This window comes from Telmatherina bonti (assembly GCF_933228915.1).
Source record: "Telmatherina bonti genome assembly, chromosome: 8".
NCBI lineage: Eukaryota > Metazoa > Chordata > Actinopteri > Atheriniformes > Telmatherinidae > Telmatherina > Telmatherina bonti.
In genome coordinates this window covers 16,890,476-16,910,062 of record NC_136626.1, presented here as the reverse complement: position 1 = coordinate 16,910,062, position 19,587 = coordinate 16,890,476, and the positions used below count along the sequence as shown (strand labels likewise).

The 19,587-nt window shown below is 36.6% G+C and overlaps 1 protein-coding gene across 1 annotated transcript in view; it reads right to left on the bottom strand.

Annotated features, from left to right (window-relative positions):
- kdm4b (lysine (K)-specific demethylase 4B) overlaps window positions 1–19,322 on the bottom strand; it is a 51,497-nt gene extending 32,175 nt beyond the window's left edge. Inside the window, exons 1-5 of the mRNA XM_079244571.1 lie at window positions 19,230–19,322; window positions 16,138–16,572; window positions 15,797–15,972; window positions 14,524–14,638; window positions 14,101–14,294 (exon numbers count right to left, since the gene is read on the bottom strand). Coding sequence (XP_079100697.1) covers window positions 14,101–14,294; window positions 14,524–14,638; window positions 15,797–15,972; window positions 16,138–16,545 — 893 coding nt within the window. The 5' untranslated portion in view covers window positions 16,546–16,572; window positions 19,230–19,322. The remainder of the gene's footprint in view (window positions 1–14,100; window positions 14,295–14,523; window positions 14,639–15,796; window positions 15,973–16,137; window positions 16,573–19,229) is intronic.
- Window positions 19,323–19,587: the final 265 nt, after the last annotated feature.

Sequence of the window (19,587 nt, the reverse complement as noted above, 5' to 3'; positions counted from 1 at the left end):
GACATGGAGCCATACTGCCACCTGTAGACAAAAGTCTAGACTTTCACATGGTCAAAGTCAGCCCAGGGTATTATCACTTTTATCAGTGTCCAACAATCCAGTTATCAAGTGCTTGTGACCAACATTACCAGTAGCACCACAATAGACAAGGTTTATTATCTAAATCTGGTTATAAATGTAATATTAAGCGTCAAGTCCAATGGACCCTGAGCCCGGTACCTGACTCTGAACTGTCAACCCAAGTGTTGTATCTGATCTTTAGAAGTTAAAGACATATACACATATTTTCCTCCACAATCTTTACACATGAACAAAATGTAAAAGTATGTTTCTCCTAAGCATAATGGCTAAGGGAAAAATTAATCAGGTTATACTACCGGAGTAATTGTTCTGAGGCCATAAGACAAAAACAATAAAAAGTAATAACTTCTGACTGCTGGCAGATCCCATTATCCTTCAGAGATAACTGGGAACTTTGCATTTATTCAAATCTAACTTGACCTTGGGTTATGGTTTTTCATTATCTATCTCACACTGTATATGCCCTGCAGGTTTTCTCTAGTGCCAATATGACCACATAAAACACTCAGGCTTTGTCTTTACATAGGCATGGCTCTACCTCATTTACCTTTTCCCATTGTGGTTTATATGACAAAGTCATATAAACTTCTGCAAACACTAGTTTTATGTTGCGTGTCAAAAGTTTCACTTGTTACCTGCAATGCTGCAACAAGGTGTTTGTATGTTTTTTATTTAATATGTTTTGTTGTATTTGTTGTATGTATATGCTGCAAACTACATGAATGCAAATCTGTGTGTCCAGCAGCACCTAATAATTTCATGGCAATGCAGCTGACAATGTAAATTCTGTTTTTAACTCATGCTGCACTCATCGTTTCTCAAGTCATGTTAGGACCATGGATCAGTTGGATAAATCTAATAAATGTAGGTATTACAACAGTAATGTTTATTTCACGTTTAGATGCAAGCGAGATTCATATCCAACTTTACAGAAGAAAGCACATTACCAACATGGTTTCATCCTTCCTTTAAAAGGTTATGCAGCTAGCTGGCATCGTGCTAGTTTTCTGTGTAATTTGTACAATATTTGATACTCTGCACAACAAAGAAAATCTGTTAGAAAATCCCTCCATCCAAGCTACAAACTAAATAAGATGAGCTGTTAGCATGTAGCCTTCTGCACACTCCTTTTTCCAACAACCATGGTTAACATGACAGCAACATGTCGCAATGTAGGGCTGCACAATTAATCGGATTTTGATTGAGATCACGATTTTGGTGGTCACAATTAAATAAACCTGATAGTCAACGATATTTACATTCAAAACGCGAGCTCTGCTGCATGCATCTCTGATCACTCAGGTTCTCAACCAGTCGTCTGCCCACCACGTGACCAATGTGTGGTTAAGGCTTCATTAAGCTGCCAAAATACCAAGCACACACACCTTTTACCAGCAGCCAGTTAAGTATTGTTGGATTGGCTGGACATTTGAGGTGGGCGTGGTTAACACAGAAAAGCACGAAGTGTTGAGACGCCGCTTCTGCATTTTTCCTGTTGCAGGTAAAATGGATTATTTTCATTAAACAGCTGATCGAGGTGGTAAAAAATAAACATTTTTACAAAATGTGGCATTAAAATACACAAACCCTGCCGCGTGCACAACCTGCCCTGCTGTGGACCAAGCTGCTCGTTAACTAGGAAATAACCAGCTTCCTTGCACAAAAAGCAGACATCAGCACCCGCATTGATCCCTCTCAGGTTCAGACGAAGTTTCTCGTGAAAGATGTAACAAGTTTTAGACTGATAAGAGCAAGTCATGTTGAGAATGGCAAATACAGTTGAATCAGAACACGGGATAAGAAATACGAGATCCCTTTGTGTAATTGTTTTTCCAAAGGGGTGTTGCCTATGCTGTATGAAAAATGTCAAGGGAATAGCGAGGGAGTGCTATATACAAACATATACACACACATATTAGAGAGAGAAAGATATATTATATATATATATATATATATATATATATATATATATATATATATTCTATCCATCTCTCTCTGCTTTACAAAAGAGGGAAAGTGCATAACATACACTTTACAGATCTGATGTCATTTTTACTGCATGTTGAACATATTTTGTAAAGCAGTTTGAGAGAGAGAGAACGTGCGAGAGAGTGAGAGAGCGAGAGCGAGAGACCAGGTAGGTTGTTTCCAAGTGGTGAAATAAAAATACACGTTTTTTAGACTATGAATGATCGTGATTAATAATCGTGATTACAATGTTGCTCAAAATAATTGTGATTATTATTTTGGTCATAATCCTGCAGCCCTATCAGAGAGAAACTCTCAAAACTGCACACAGGAAATTAAGACTTAAAACGTTAAATACCTAAAAATTTGAAATAGAGTATTATTTCAATATTGTGGGATAAGAATCATCACAGCATGGCCAATGATTCCCGCAAAAATATACATGTGGCACCCCCACACTTTCTTCATTTCACGAAGAAATGCTGTAAAACCACATATTGTTCACTAAATAGGTGAACCAAAAACCCGATGAGAAAGTGCATAACATACATTTCAGATCTGGTACATCATTTGTACTGCATACTGAACATATTTTGTAAAGCAGTTTGAAGCTTGGTAGATTATAATCACAGAAAACATCGACGAGAGCCAGAAAATGCACTTTTAGTAACAAAATACATTCATTCAAACGCAAGATCATCCCACCAAGTATCCGAACTGCCGTACCAATACATCTAATGCAGATATTTAGCTCTCCATTTCGTCCTTCTGGCAGCCTCCAAAAGAGAATGACTCAAAATGATTGGACTACAGAGAGAGTGGTGAACTGACGGATTTAACTTCTCTCTTCCCAGCAAAGGGTGCTGGGCTTCATTTACAAAGGAAAAAAAAAAGAAACATCCGTTTCTATTCTCTTACGCCAGCCTTTCCCCAACATTCCCTCACACGCTTAGAGGCTAATCTTTCATCTGACAGCAGAAGTACTGGTATGTGTTGGGATAGAGAGGTGATTGAGAGGCTTTCAGCATTGAAAAGAAAGAGGAAAGAATGATGAAGGGATAAAGATGGAAAGAAAGAGACTAGCAGCCATGGATGTGATCTCTACATGTTCACTAGTGGAGGAGTAGTAGCGATAGTGGCAGACTTTGATGGGAGCAGAGTTGCTGGGGGAATACACGTAATTTCACAAATGGCTGCACTATGAGAGGAGGAACAGAAAGACAAAGAGAGGGAGTTTGTTTTACAGGAGTGAGCTCGGTTTAACAGCCAGTAATTATTCTATCACCAGAAAATATAAAAGTGAAATTATATGGTTTCATGAAAAAAACATGGCAAGGAGGCAAGATAAGACAAGATAGTAAAAAATACGGCACATATCCACACATCTATCGGGTCTTCTCAGATGAGAGGATGGATATAGAGACAAAATTACAATTTTAAAAAAAACACAAAAAAAAAAACAGAATTTAAACAAAAGATAAAAACTTGTATTGGGAGTAGTTTTTCAGACTTGATACAGTAGGACACTAAATGCACTTATAGTTCAATACCAGCTTTTTGCTGTGTAACTGAGCAGCTTGATCTGTGTTTTGACAAGATTTTTTAAGTCTTTCAAGTTAAATTACCCTTCCCACCGTAGCAAACATGAAGCTGTTAGGCCCTTAAAAGACATAGCCAAAGTAAATGAGGAATTGCTTCATAATAATAATAAGAAGAAGGTGTGCATGTTTATGGTGACAAAGGACATGTATGGGCGTAAGTGAATGTACCTAACCCCATATAAAAAATGTGTCTGTTACTAAGCCTTAGTATGTTCAAATAGAACAAAAGGTGAATGTGAAATTTCTTTCCTGTATTTTCCCCTATTTTACAAAGGATAATACCACACTGATTCCATGCACACAGATGTCTCTGAAAAAACTTTAAAAAGTTAAACTCATTCTCCACATTGTTTTAACTAATACACACATTTGTTTTGTGAACATTAGGATGTAAACTTTGAGCACCAGTTAAAAAAAAAAATCATTGTTCTGTCTTTTTTTTTTTTAATAGAAGGTGATCATCTGCTTTTTTTCAGCCCATTTAAAAAGGCAAATCAGGATGTAAAGGCAAGTGAAATCTCACGTTGGTAACTGTTGCAAAAGACACTTGGTTTTGTTACTTCATTATCAATGTCTTTTTCTCCATTTCTATAAAAACACTGAATATCTCGCATTAATAAAAACTTGAAAAAAAGCAAAGAAATGTAAAAAAAACAAAAAAACAACACTATATTAAAGCTAGAAAGCATTTTCTAACCTAGTTCAGTGCTTTAGCCCAATATCACTTCTGGATCTACAATAGGCACAAGAAGAAAATGATAAAAAATAATCTGTGCAGCAAAAGCATACATAAAGCTCAGTCCATTTTTCTTCACCAATTATGATCAATATGCTCTCAATGCAGCGTTTGCTGTGGCACGTAGGTGACAGTGACTGGATAAATGACATCGCTTGGCACCATGACAGGATTTACATCACATCTTTCTACGTAAATGTAACTGTAAGTTTACACAATCGCTGCAGAGACTGTTCGGCACCAAAATATTGCTGACTTTGTTCTAGTAATCTTTCTTTGTAGTTTGATGAATGTCATTTTCCTCCACGGATGTGTTGATGCTTTGACACTAAGTTGTATCAAAGCATGCTAGCTCTCGATGAGCGGCGTGGAAACTAAATCAATGATTCTAATGAGATCACATCAAAGAGAAGGAGGGCTGTAACACACAGACATCCTACAGCACACCAGGAGGTGGATAGGAAGGGGAAAGCATACTGTGAATAAAAAGAAGACAGGTATGAGGCAAACATAGAAGAAAGGCTTAGAAACAAACACACACCCAGTTATAAAACTAGAATTCAGAAAGCTGGATCGGCTCTATTCCCCCACCTGGGGAGCCAGGGATGGAAAACAACATGGCGGGAGAGACAAAATGGGGGAAGAAAAAAAAAAAAAAAAGACACACATACACACACACACACACACACGCGCGCACACACACACACACACACACTAAGAAAGAAAAATAAAATTATCAGACACTGAAAGTTATGGGAAAAAGGAATTTTTCTCAGGAACCAGGAACTTCCTGTCATGTGTGAGGGAAAGTAAAAATTAGCTAATAAGGCCACCGTAAATCTAACTACCTAATCGCACGTAAATGGTTTTATAAATTGACAACAGATTCAAAGTCACATTATGACAAATCCCAATCTATTTGTTTAACATTATTCAAAGCAATCTTGATTTAACTATATTGTAATATTTAAAAGGTTTGAGTGTTTGAATGCAGCCTGTGTCCAGAACACTTATTGATATATTGCAATCAGCCAAACTTAACTAAACCCTGTTCAGTTTTTTTTTTTCCCCCTGGCATTTGAGTGTGTAACAAATATCAATTAAATCTATGTAAAATTCATATCATGAGCAAAACAGTGCAATGATTGTAAGCATTAATTAGAAAAAAAAGACACCATCTTTCTTATTAGTTTTCTGAACTCAAATCATTAAAACTGTAGTTAATTAAATCTTGAATGTTTTGAAAAAAAAATTTCAAATTAACAAACTAAATCTATAAACAGGTTGACCCTGAAAGCTCAGACTCAAACATTTGTGCATCATTTCAGCTATAAACAGGTAATTGTTTAATTATTCAGTTATTACTCATTTATATACTTAATGTGCCGAGCTACAGTTAAGATACAAAAAAATGGCTAGTGAATCCCTAAGGGGAGAACTCATGTCTCTGTATTGAAGATTATTCTGCTTCTTTACACGTCTGTCCAGTTTTGATTAAACCACTGCACCGCTCAAAACAGTGGCCTTTCTGTTTGAGTTTGCATGTTCTCTCCGTGTATGCATGGGCTCTCTCCAGGTATTCAGGCTTCCTACCACCATCCAAAGAGATGCATGTTAGGTTTATTGGTTTATCTAGATTGTCCCTAGGAGTGAGTGTTGCTGTGAATTGTTGTTTGTCTCTTTGTGTTGGCCCTGCGATGGACTGGCAACCTGTCAAGGATGTACCCTGCCTCTCGCCCAAAGATTGCTGGGATAGGCTCCCGCTACCCTGCGACCCTTAATCGGACTAAGAGGTTGGATAGTGAATAAATGATTGTGACTGCTTAATCTAAGGTTATTATGTTAATCTTTTATTTTATTTAAACATGTGACAGAGCCAAGGTGAGTGTGTGTCTGAAAAGCTCCAAATACCACTTGTATTAGCAATGTATTAGTTAGCATTTTTGCAAATTGGGGTCATGCGTGTAATTTTTTATTGCATGTGCACCTGTGTAAGCATGGAAAAAACTGGTGTCAAATGATGAGCATCTGTTCTTCGTTGGCTCATTTATTCGTAAAAGAACAGAAGAAGTACAACACCATGTAGCATTAGCGGTCAGTTCAACAACCTGCTTTTAATTTCAGCCGAACTCACATGCATCAGCAAAATTCAGAGCCCCGAGCTCTAACAAAGCTGGTCTATAGACAAGATAAATACTTGAAAATATCCTTAACAGGCAAAAACTTCTAGTGTTGCCAATTCAGTGATTCTGTCAATGCACTGAGTGAAAATAAAGCAAATAGTCTTGTATTCAGCCTAAACATGTAATACGTCTCTTTACTAATCAGATGCCACTTTATCTCTTACTGTTTATACATCATAAGAATTTTGGAAGAAAAATGTTCAACCTAAAATTAACTTAATATTTACACAAGTTTGAAGTCTTAACTATTTCCTCTTAAAACATCACTTTCTCTTTCACACTACTGATGATCTGAGATTCTAATCCTGCTTTTTTTCTCCGAGGAGAGAAACGCCTGATAGCTGAAATGCACATTTCCTCTGCATTTAGAGAGAAGACAGTTTTCCAGCTTTTAACTAATCCAGCACAGCAAATGTAAAAGAGTTGTTTTGGGGGTGTTGGTCAAATTAAGCACAAAGAGAGTTAATTTTTACCCCTTGTAGAGTTACATTCCTTATATTTAACACTAAATGGACAAAAAGAGGTGTTGAAAATGAGTGTCAAATATAAGTGTTTCCATATTAAAACTGAGAGTGTCAATATGGTAAAATCAACTCTGAACTTGTCACTCTAAACTCCCACAATCGAGCTAACACCTGAAGTGTCCATTTGCTCACCACACACCACGTTGCAGCGCAGCACGAGGCAGCAGGCAGTATTTTCACACAGCTGTGGTTTGCAGTAGACATTGTCGGTAAGTAAAATTCATTAATTGATAGATGTTTCTCTCCTTGCATTTCATTTTATGTGAATGTACTGCCTAGGTATCATATTCATGATACATGTTAGCCATGCTAATCATTGTTAGCCTGTTAATGTTGCTTGTAAAGTAAAAAACGATGGCTAAAGTAAGCGACAGCTAAAACGTTTTTTCTTTTAAGCTGTTAGATAAGCACACAAAGTTAAATCTAATTTCTACAATTGTGTTTTGCGGAATGCTAACACGTCGTTAGCTAACTTCACTCCATGCTTAAAAATGTCCCGTTGTCGAGACTTGCCGTGACTCTGTGTGTGTGTGTGTGTGTGTGTGTGTGTGTGTGTGTGTGTGTGTGTGTGTGTGTGTGTGTGTGTGTGTGTGTGTGTGTGTGTGTGTTTCAATTAAACTTGAGCAGATTTATTGGGGGAAAAGGATAATCCAATCATTATTGGCTGAAACACAGGAGATGCTAACAAAGGTGGAATATGGAGGAGTGCAAAAATACATCAAAGTACCACAAAGTGAAGAATGCTTTGACTTTTTTCAGTTTCTTCAAGATGGTTTGTATCAGGTTTATTTTACTAAAAACATTCCCGAACGGTAAGAGCTTAATGTAATTGTTACTGTATTTCTTTCAGTCTCCGAAAAATTTAGTCTGCAGCCTCAACATTTCACTGAAGGTGTGCTTGTGTTGGTGGACACATCAGGGACTGAAGTTGATGCGGACATATTTGATGAGCTGTTAAAGTCTGGAGTCCAAAGCTTCAAAGTGGGCTACAAAAAGCAACCAGTTATGGGTAAAGACCCCTGATTAATTTTTTAAATGAATAAAACCCTCTTGTAATAAATACATTTTTTAAACATCTGTATGTTTACTGCGTTTTATAAAACGTTTCTTTTTTTATGTTATCACATTAGATGATGCAGGTGACACAATGTAGATAGATAGATAAATACTTTATTCATTCCCAGGGGGGGAAATTCAGGGTTTTCCAACAGGTCCTTTGAAACAAATGGAATTGTTATTTATATTGGTTTATGTTAAGGTACTCTTATAAATGACTAAATGTTAAATTTATCAGTTTTAATAGTAAGATGTTTGTGTTATTCTCCTCTTCAAAATTTTAGATCTTACAATTAATTTGGTTGAAGAAGAATCAGGACTGCCTGTGCCAGATCCCGTGGCGTCATCATCATTTTTAGCACCTCCACCATCACCAGCATCATTATCAAACTCTTCAGCATCTTCAGCATCGTCTACTTCATCAGATTCAACTATTATCCTCCCATCTGCTAAAAACAGAAGAAAAGATCTGAAAGAAATGGATCGCGATGAAGCGAAGCAGGTATTGTTTGACACCATCTAAGATTTGATTACAAATTAATCTTTAAAAATGTTTAACTGGAATTTGATCATGCAAGCCATATTTTAATTTCTTTAAATATATGCTCTGATCTGTGTGTGTATCTGTGTGTGTTGTTGTCTTTTGTCTGTTTTTTTTTCTCAGAGGATTTATTCTATCTTAATGTCAAACCCAAAGGGTGAGGAAATCTTTCGGGAGTATAACAAAACCAAAACGCTGTCAGATGCAACACGAAGACAGATGGTCAATATTCTGGTTGCAGAAATGACAGACTCATATGGGTAAGGTATAACTTACAATGACCAATGGAAACACATGGATTGGGTACTAATGTAATACAATTTTGTTTTAAAAGGAGAATTCCGCCCATAAGTGTTCGAATCAGCTATGCACTGGGAATTGTGACCATTTTTCCCTATCTCCAAGATCCATACTCAAAAAATGGATTTCTAAGTCCAAATTTCTCGATTTGAATAGGAGACAGTGTCAGTGTCAAATTTTTGTTCTTTTTTAAAAAAAATATTTTTATGAATGTGTGTACGTGTGTGTGTGTGTGTGTGTGTGTGTGTGTGTGTGTGTGTGTGTATGACTAGGAACATTATTACGATCCAGAAGCCAATACTGGCTATCTTGCTTGGAGACTCAAGACAGTCCAACGAAACACCACAGATGGCACTCATTTGCGTTCCAGGCCTGATTACCTGGAAAGTCCAAGAACCCGAAGAGATTCTCTCCTAATTGGTGGACAGCTCTCTGGTGAGGAGTGCAGAGAAGCTCTCTCTATAATTAGACACTCAACAGAAAAATCAACGATTAAAGAGAAGATGAGAGCCACTTTTGAGTACAGACAGAAGCTGGTTCATGACCAGGTTGCAGCATCGTCAATCTTTGATGTCTTCCCTCGTTTCCTGGACACACCTGAATTGGTGAGGAAATGTGTAGAGTATTCCAAAATGTTACTAAAAAACTTAAATGATTCCAAGGAGAATAATTAAGTTGCTTATGGGCTTTGTTTCTGTTCAAAGATTGACCAGGATTTTTCTATGATGTTTGGAGAAGAAGTATCTGGAAGGTTTCTTGCAAAGTGGCCATCCTATTTCAAGAACAAAGTCATTGCTGAAAGCCAGAATCTTCCATCAAGTCCCTATGTAGAAGAGTTGCGTGCATCCATTGACCCTGAAGCTGAGGATTACTTGGGTAAATATGGACAGTTTTTTCATATCTTTAACACCTTCAGTTTCATATCTAACCCCCTTTCCCATGTTTTTTGAAGGTTGGGATAGTGATCTATCAGCTCTCCTGCTGCTGTTGCATCTCCTGCCCCCTACATCAAAAGGCCATAAAAAGTCAGCCAAGATTAGCTCAGCACAGGCGGCAAACCGTCTTGTAAGATTTGTGAAGGTTTGTCAAGTTATTATTCTTCTTACCAAAATAATGCTGTTTGTGTGTTACTCTTGTATGCCAATACTTGTGTGTTAAAAGCAAAAAATGGGAAAGTAATTAAGCATTTTTATCTTTGTCAAACTACAGGAAGGAGTCAGCCTGAGTACATTCTTGGAAAAAGTTGATGCAAGGCAACCCTTCCTTCTCTGTGTTGGCGAGCAAAGGAAGGAAATCCAACGGTTCTTCATAGTGGTGGACCAGAAACCTGTCCCGTGCAGTGCTTTGACATCAGTGGCTGCTTTTGATGGTCTATTCAAAGCACACTTTGTCTTTAGCCTCTCTTATGATGAAGCCCTCTCCAGTTTCTACACTTTCATCCAAACCACTGTGTATAACATCGATGTTGGAAACACAAAGGAAAGCCCACGAGTCAAGGAACTGAGAGCAAGACTTCTGCAAGACCACTAGCATGTCATCCTTTTCTAAGGTCAGAACTCGGTTAACAAAAACTGTTTAATGTTCTTATGTTTTGTTTGTAAAAAGCACCACAAAACATGTTCAGATGTTTGTAAACATTTAAAATTTCATCATGGTTTATATCCAGCAAAAAACTTGCGTTTAAAATGTGGAGAGGTAGGATGCGTTTCCTCTTTTTGTACTTACAGTGGCTTTAGAAGACATCTTACTACTGTTCATAGTAATCAGTTTAATGAAAATACAGAGACTAATCAGAAAGTAGCAACACAAAGTCCTTCTGGAGAAGATTTTTTGGTTGATCAGCCAACAACTTCAGCCTCTATGTTTTTGGCTCCCCCTGCTGTCACACAAAACCCTCTTGTTGGAACGTGTGGCTCAATTGTTGCTCATTTACAAGCTTCTGGTCTTCATGAAAATACAGTCCAAACAATTGTTTCTTCAATGGAGGAAGTTGTCAGTGATGTGCATATGCAAGCATGTGAAGCAACATTCCAAACATTTTCTCCTGAAGCCAAGGAATCAGACATTTACAAGAAAATTGAGCTCACTTTAAACCAGTTTGATAATCCCTTTTCAGCATTTAACACAAAGACAAAGAGACAGAAATATTATGATGAAAAATGGGAAATTGTTGAGCCTAAAGAATTTGTTCTTGGTGTGAGAATGGATACACGTAGAGGTAGAACTTCAGGAGTTTATAGTCAAATTCCTGTCACTGACAAATACATGTATATACCAATTTTAGGCACATTAAATTCAATTTTCAAAAATAATGACATTAGACAGGAATTCTTGCAAGAGAAATACAGAAAAAAGGAGACATACAGTGACATAAGTGATGGATTATATTTCAAAAACCATCCCCTATTTTCAAAAGAGAAGTATGCTCTACAGATTTTGCTTTATTATGATGATTTTGAAATGGCAAATCCATTAGGGTCAAAAAAGGGGGTCCACAAACTTGGCTGTGTTTATTTTACTTTAAAAAACCTTCCACCAAAGATTAACTCGGTGTTAATGAATGTACATTTAGCTGTTCTTTTCTACACAGAAGATTTAAAAAAGTATGGTTTTGAGGAAATATTAAGGCCTCTAATTGATGATTTAAAAAGTTTAGAAACAAAAGGAATCCAACTTCCATTCATTGAGGAACCATTGTTTGGCACTGTCATTCAGGTTACAGGTGATAATCTCGCTTTAAATAGTTTGTTAGGTTTTGTTGAATCATTTAGTGCAACACACTGGTGTAGGTTCTATCTTACAAATAAGGAAGATATTCAGTCTGTTTTCACTGAGGATAATCCTAGCCTTGTTCTGCGTTCCAAAGAACTTATTGTTGAACATTGTGATGCTTTAAAAGAAGATTCTGCTCTTCCCTCCATGTATGGTGTTAAAAAATATTGTGTGCTCAATTCATTAGAATATTTTCATAGCAGTGACAATTATGCTGTTGATATAATGCACGATTTATTGGAGGGGGTCGTACAGTATGAGCTTAAACTAGTTTTTCAGTACCTTATTAAAAATGGCTACATCTCCATGAACACATTACTAGACAGGATAAATAGTTTTAATTATGGTTACTTAGAACGTAAAAACAGACCAAGTGGGTTAAAAATTGATGACAACAGCAAACACTTAGGTTTAAATGCCATTCAGTCTTGGTGTATTCTCCGCAATACCCCCCTTATCTTTGGTGACATAGTTGAAAGGGACAATAAGTACTGGAACATCTTGCTTCTTTTGTTGCAGATTGTTGATATTGTGTTTTCTATAACCCTTACGGACGGCATGATATGTTATTTGAAACATCTAATCTTAGACCACCATCATATGTTCAAAATCTTATTCCCTGATAGAAAATTAATTCCAAAGCACCACTTAATGATCCACTATCCCAGATGCATGAAAAAGATTGGCCCACTTATCCATATGTGGTGTATGCAATTTGAAGCAAAACACAAATTTTTTAAAAAGTCTGTAAAAAATTTCAAAAATCTTACAAAATCTCTGGTAAAACAACACCAGCATCAATTGGCCTTTTACTATGAAAACTATTGTTTTAAAAGATTTGAATTTGGTCCTTTGAAAACAAAGACTCTTGATAACCTAGAGGGGGGAAATTTACTGTGTCATTTGTTAGATTTACATTCATCTTCAAATGTCTCAACAACAAATTGGGTAAAAAACTATGGTACTGAATACCAGCTTGGTCTTTTTATCTGTACTGGACCATCCCACGACCTACCACAGTTTAAAAAGATCTGTAATATTGTGATACATGAACAGCAGGCTTTTATAATTGGTTGTGCTGTCAACACATTGTACTTTGATGAACACTTTCATGCATATTGTATAGAAGAGCTGAGTAATGAACATGCTGTGATTTGTATTGACCAGCTTACTTATTTTAGACCTTTCGATAAGCAATATTCTAATGAGAGTGAAAGAGCATACATTGTCCCATACTCTTACATATATTAAACAATGTTTTGGAAATATTTGTGGTGCAGTTGAAATAAAAGTTTTTCAACAGAACATGGCCTCCTAATTTTAGTTTAGTGTTTTCTAAGTAATTTGTAGGAATTGTGCAAACTGGACAAGAGTTACTATACAATCTAGGGTTGATGATTATGTGTTCATGTACAAAGTATCCAGGATACTAAAAAGGAGTTATTTTACAGTTTTGTGTGGATTCATATGGACACTTCAGAAGTGTTAAAATCAACTCTGAGAAAAACAATATGGGGGTGTTAATTTTGTGGTATGAAACTCACTGAAGAGTTTAATAAACAACACTGACAGTGCTAACTTTTAACACTTTGCTCAAGTGTTGAGAAAGTTCAACACTGATCAGTGTTGGTAAGTGTTAGATTTTAACTACGGACAGAGTAAAATGCAACTCCATCTTGGTGTTAAGTGCTCAACAATGTCATAAGTGTTGTTTTGACACTTTGTGATGTGGACACATATAGACACTTCTTAAGTGTTGAATTTGACTCCCATGGAGTTGGATTAACCCTGTTGAATTTGCTGTGAGCAGACTTCTTTGCTTTTTACTAATAAATCCTGAAATTTTCATCCTTCATCATAAAAATTTGATTTCATTACATAAATATTTAACTTGAGATTTACAAGAAAACTGTTAAATTTATTCTCTTTTTCAGAAGCATTAAGTCTTTTTAAACTAAAAGTTTCTGCACTTTTTCATGCAGAGATCATGTTGAGAGATTTGAATCATCATTTAATTTGGTGCATAATGTGATCAATGTTGATTACAAAAATGTGATTGCTTCCCCGCAATTAAAAAACAATATCGGACTTCAAACAACTAAAAAAAAAACAAAACAAAAAAAAAACAAAAAAAAAAACACAATTTTATTCTGATTACACTTCATAAGATTAGTTTAAAGTTTCATTAATTTTGTGTGTGCACCTAAATTATTTTTGGTGCAAGTTTTTTTTCCCTGCATGCACCAGTAAACCTTAACTCTAAAATGTATTTGGAGCTCCAGTGTATGTGTGTGCGGTGTGTGACTGAGTATACAAGAAGACAAAAAAAGTGACTGACCAAGATTTGGGCTGCCCAAAGTGCAGATAATTGATGCTGTACAGGTCCATGTCCTCAGTGTGCCATGCGAAGGTGGTCTTCCACATGCCAAAATACAGGTAAGGAGTATTGACGCCCTCAATGACAATACCACACTCCTGCTCCACCATATCCAGCAGTGTGTTGAGGCGGCCAATGTTCCACTCTTGGATGTCCTGAATGACAAGATACCATGCATTTTCATGAAAAATGTATACAGAAAGGCCATTTGGAACATCTTTGACATCGATCACTGACCACCAGATGGTGCTGGTATTAGCCACATCTGTACATGCACTTCGATTAGTGATCATTTCTCATATTTATGAGAAGAAAAAAAAAAAAAAAAAAAAAAGAAGATACTTTTGACTGGCACTGAATAATAAAAGGATCATAAACCCTCACCTCATCATAGATGGAGCCACCAACATCAGCACCATAAATGGGGGACACAAATGTCAGATTCTTCCAGTATTTTCTCTCAAGGTCATCAAAGTCTTTGTGGCGAGGGGTGCAGTACCTGAAGACAGAACAGGCCCGATGACAGTTAAAAAGTGTGTTTGAACAAAACACATCAGCCAAACCCTCAATCATACAAAAGCATGAGCAACACAAATGTCTGATTTCTCAACCACTAAAAAACTCTTGGAACAAACAATCTTTGCCTGTAGCTTGTACAGGACTGATCCATCTTACTGATCCGGTATATTGCAATGATCCTTGTAGCACTAATTTCTTAAACATAGTGTCATGTTCTATGCGTCACTGTGAGACTAGCTTTTAAAAGAAGGCCACATTAATGTCTACAATTTAAATGAAAGATTTTTTAAGTGTTTCTTTACTTCAGTGTCATTTTACAATAAACTTAAATTCCATTAATATAAACAAATGAATAATATAGCTTCACTTACACTAAATCATTTTACAGCCACTAGAGGGTGGAAAACACTACTTAAAACTGCAGCAGCATAAAATTTGCATAGTACATATTACTCCCTCTATTTTTTTTTTTTTACGTCTTTTCACAGTGTTAGATAGTAACAGTAATAGTGTTAAAAGGAGTGTATCTCCAATGTTCTTACAGTAGTAGTGCAACATTACTCAGGTTTTGCATGCACCCAAATGCTTTAATTATCTTAACGATGTGAAAGTGTAGCTAAAAAGGTCTGGTCTGGTGGGGATTACATGGTGGGTCATTACTCTGCACTGCTACAGAAATGCTTTTCTCCAAAAGCATTTCCTAGACTTCAGTATTTTTATAGTAAGACCTTTTTCTAACTCCCTATACCATACAAAAATCCTTTAAGTTGATATCATCTTTGTTAGAAATCTAAAAATAATTGAAATGTTCAAATTACATAATTCAAATAAAGTTTGAGCTATGGAAAAAAAACAAAAAACAAAAACACTTTCTCTGGTACAAATACATGACAATCAGACACCAATCACATCAAATCGTTGAGCTTGAAGCTCTTGTGCATGCATTATTATTTGATTGATCAAACATAATTTCTTAGGTGTCACAGTTAACTGAAATGTCAGCAGTTGCCAGAACTTTTTCTGTCTTTAACCATCAAATGCTAGGAAACAGGGTAGGATTAAAAAAAAAAAGTCTCCATCATATAATGGACAGAATCTCAGGCCCTGAATGACACCACATTACTTGGGACCTACTTACTTCTTGCTGTTGGCCAACTTGCGATATTCGCCTACAGTCATGGATTTCTTCTGAATGTTGTACTGAGTGAACAGACCTGACTGGCCAGTCACCACCTGCATGATAGGAGCTGGAATCACCATGTCTTCAATAGTGTCGTAGGACTTCCGTGGCTTCCAACCCTTTGGGGGAATCACCTGGGAGGGAGAAAGGCTAATTTAATGTGAATGCAGTTAACTGACATTTAAAGGACTGTATACATCATCAGCTGTTTATGGAAATAAAAATGTGAAAATGAAAGCTTAATTTTCATTTGGAGAAGACTATAATGAGGATGTAAAAAGATGGGCTGCTGGTCTAACCTTTGCCAGGCCAGCACGGTGAGCCCCTTGACTCTCCATGTAGACGATATATTTGGCAAAGTCTTGAAATTCCTCCATGGTGGGCCGGAATGTCATGATCTTGCAGCTGGGGTTCTTGGCAGAGGCTGCTGATAGGGGTGGTGGCAGGGGTCCCATCGGAGGGACTGAGGGTGGCTGAGAACCTGGAACAAGTTGTGGGGCCGCATTTGGGTCTGTAGACTGAGCTAGGGTTTGCTCAGAAGTTACTGCCACATCAGGGGTTTCAGCGATTGCTGGCTCTTGGGTGGGAATCTGCTCTTGATCTGTATTGGAGCTGAGGGTAGGAAAGGAGGCTGGGGCAGGATCAGGGGAGGAGACTGGGGCAGGGTTAGGAGCCGACATGGTGTCCATGGGCATGTCGGTAGCCATTGGGTCTTTGAAGGATTGCAGGTAAACCTGTAGGAAACAATAAAGGTACATACAGTCAGAACTTTTGAAATTCAACTTCAACAACTAAAGTAAGTCTATAACAGCAAAAACTTATCAATCTGAACAAAAACATAAAATACTGAACCTCTCCAGACCACTTTTCTATTTTATATCTTGACATTTTTGTTGTAGCTTGTTATTTAAACAGATTAATTAACAGATTAATGTTTTTTTGTGTGCTGTGATTTCATTTGAGTTTCACAGTTGGCTACTGTGTTGTTTTTTCCAAACTGAAATTCAGAAAAATGTCAAGCAAAAAAAGTTTTGTACATTTTTTTTTGTGTTTTTAATCTACAAAAATCAGCAATACAGAAGAATTGTGAGAATCACAATTTAAATCGAATCGGCACCCAAGAAATCAAATCAAATTGAATCGGGACAAAAGCATATCATCACAGCTCTTGTGGAATCTCCTGGTTATTTAGATTCTTTGTTTGGCAACAGAGAATAGATAGTAAATGTAATGTGTCCCCGCTACAGAGGAGAAGGGGGGGGGGGGGGGGGGGTTGATTTTGCAGGGCTTTTACATACTCAACATGCAAAACATTTGTAACATATGGCCACGTTTAAGCCTGCACTGCTTTATTAATAATTACCAAATGTCTTAATGAAGGAACTTTTTTTGTCTAAAGTGTGAGTAAGCAATTATTTACACATTTTCAAACAGTCTTAAATCATTGTCCTGATAGTAATGAGGAAGCTGGTTGGGGTGAAACTGTAATGCTTCTCCAGTTCTATAAACATTTCTCTATCTTTACACAAATGTAAAATTAAAATAGTTTCTCGCAAACAGATACAACACGTTATCTGCTTGAAGATCAACTCTGTCAGTTACACAGGTGCTACCTAAACACCCGAACCAACAACTTCTGTGTTTTTCTACAACACAGCTGTGTGATATGGAACAGATGTATCTTAGGAAATATGTCCTATTTTCAGTTTACAATATATATTACAAAAATAATCTAAAACAATACTTTGGTTCATCAAATAATTGCATTCTAGGTAGCATCAGATTAATAGTGCATCAAAATTATTGTTGATTTCTATCGTATTGCTGTTATTAAAAAAAATAAATTAGCAATTTATTTTAACTGTATAAATTACTAATATCAGACAACAGAACAAGTCAGAAGTTGTGAATGCACATCTAGAGCCCAAATAAAAATGGTAACCTTTCAGTTTGCAAATATAGCAGTTTTATAATCAGTAAATGGTATCAGTTGTTTTCATTTACATGCATTGTTGTTATCAGCTACCCTGAAATTGTGACTTAGAAGCAGCAGGAACCATTATCAGTCATCCCAAACTATACCACCACATGCCCAACTAAACTGTTCTACTTAAATTTCAGCCACATATATAAGGATATAAAAAAATCTAATGAATGTATCATTTCTCAGTTTGAGGCCATACTTTTTTGTTGATATTGTTGTACAAACTAAACATGCGAAAATGGAGGGGGAAAAAAAAAAAACCCACTCAGTTCATAATGAAACGGATTAAATGTTTATGGATAAAATTTTGGCTCTTCTACCACAAAGTTTTTTTGTCAAATTATTTTCTTTAATAATAATGCAATTGTATTAAATATTGGAAAATATAGTATAGATTCAGAGGGTTTTGTAATGACTTAAGATTTTTGCTGGTTATAACATTAAGGCATTGAGACTTCCTACTTTAATGCAAAGCAACTCCAGATAACTATGAGAAAAGTAATTTGCATATGATACAAAACCCTTCTGCACAAGGAGAATGTCAAAAGCTGCAGTCCATTTCCAAGTAATTGAATTTAAAAAAAAATAAAAAATAAAATAAAAAAATCAACTGATTACAAAAAGGCAAACGCGATAATTTAAACAAGCTGCGCTAAATTTAACAATTAGTCTTACTTACGTAGGGAAGAAAAGCGTCTTCTAAGAATAAACCAAATATTCACAAATAGTCTCAACTTATGTTTACATTTCCATTTAAAGGAAATTGCTCCAGCAGTCTTTTAAAATAATGTAATGAAAAGCATCTTTTCGTGTAAGGGTCCCTTTTCCGAAGGCCACATGACCCCCAGCTGCTTCAACCACAACAAAAACGGGCCTACATGGACCCTTTAACTCTCCATCGGCCTTACAACTTGTGCCAATTTTGCATTACGTGTATTTCTTTTGTAAAAACGTAAATTATAACTCTCGTGTATTATATCCCATATCTTAAGACTACTTTAATCAAATTAGCTTGTTCTACATTATGCTGTGCGTCAGTGTTACTACTCACTACTGCTAAAGGCGACGTTAGCCTTGCACAGCTGACATTAACTACTAGCATTTTATTCTATGACAGTGAATGAAGGATAATCTGTAGCAGACGCCGACTACTATGAGTAAATTGCGGAAATTGTCAACGCGACCTGTGCATTTTCCATGTAATTAATCTATATCAGTTTACAATGCAATTTAAAGATCCACAGTTGCAGTTAAACCGTGCTTTGGCGTTCGCTAGCATCTAGCTAACTGCTTCCATGTCTGCATTTAGGAAAAAACAACACTGCGACAATTGAACAACACACATCACCATTAACCCTCAAAACGACCACTGTTCTTGCATGAAATTAAACTTGTTGGAAATACCACCTCCTGCAGTAGAATATGGTCCTTTCCCTTGGCTGTTCAAATGATTTGGTTTCGTTTTGCAGATTCCTAGTATCGATTTTGTCCTAGCATTAGCTTAGATGAAGCTGTTACGCTTTAACGCCCACTTACCGAATTCTGTCATCTGATTGGTTGAGTGACGTAGGGACGGGCATCGTTGGCGAGAATGTGTGTAATCTAGTTGGTTTGTTCAATTATTGACACACAAATCGGCCAATTAAATCACACGCTAACATCTACGGTTTATCAGATGCTTCTACTTGAAACACGCCACGCACGTACACACTTGTGACTCTGGCAAAGGGCTATGATGCTCCGCAGCAATGAGAAAAATAAATTG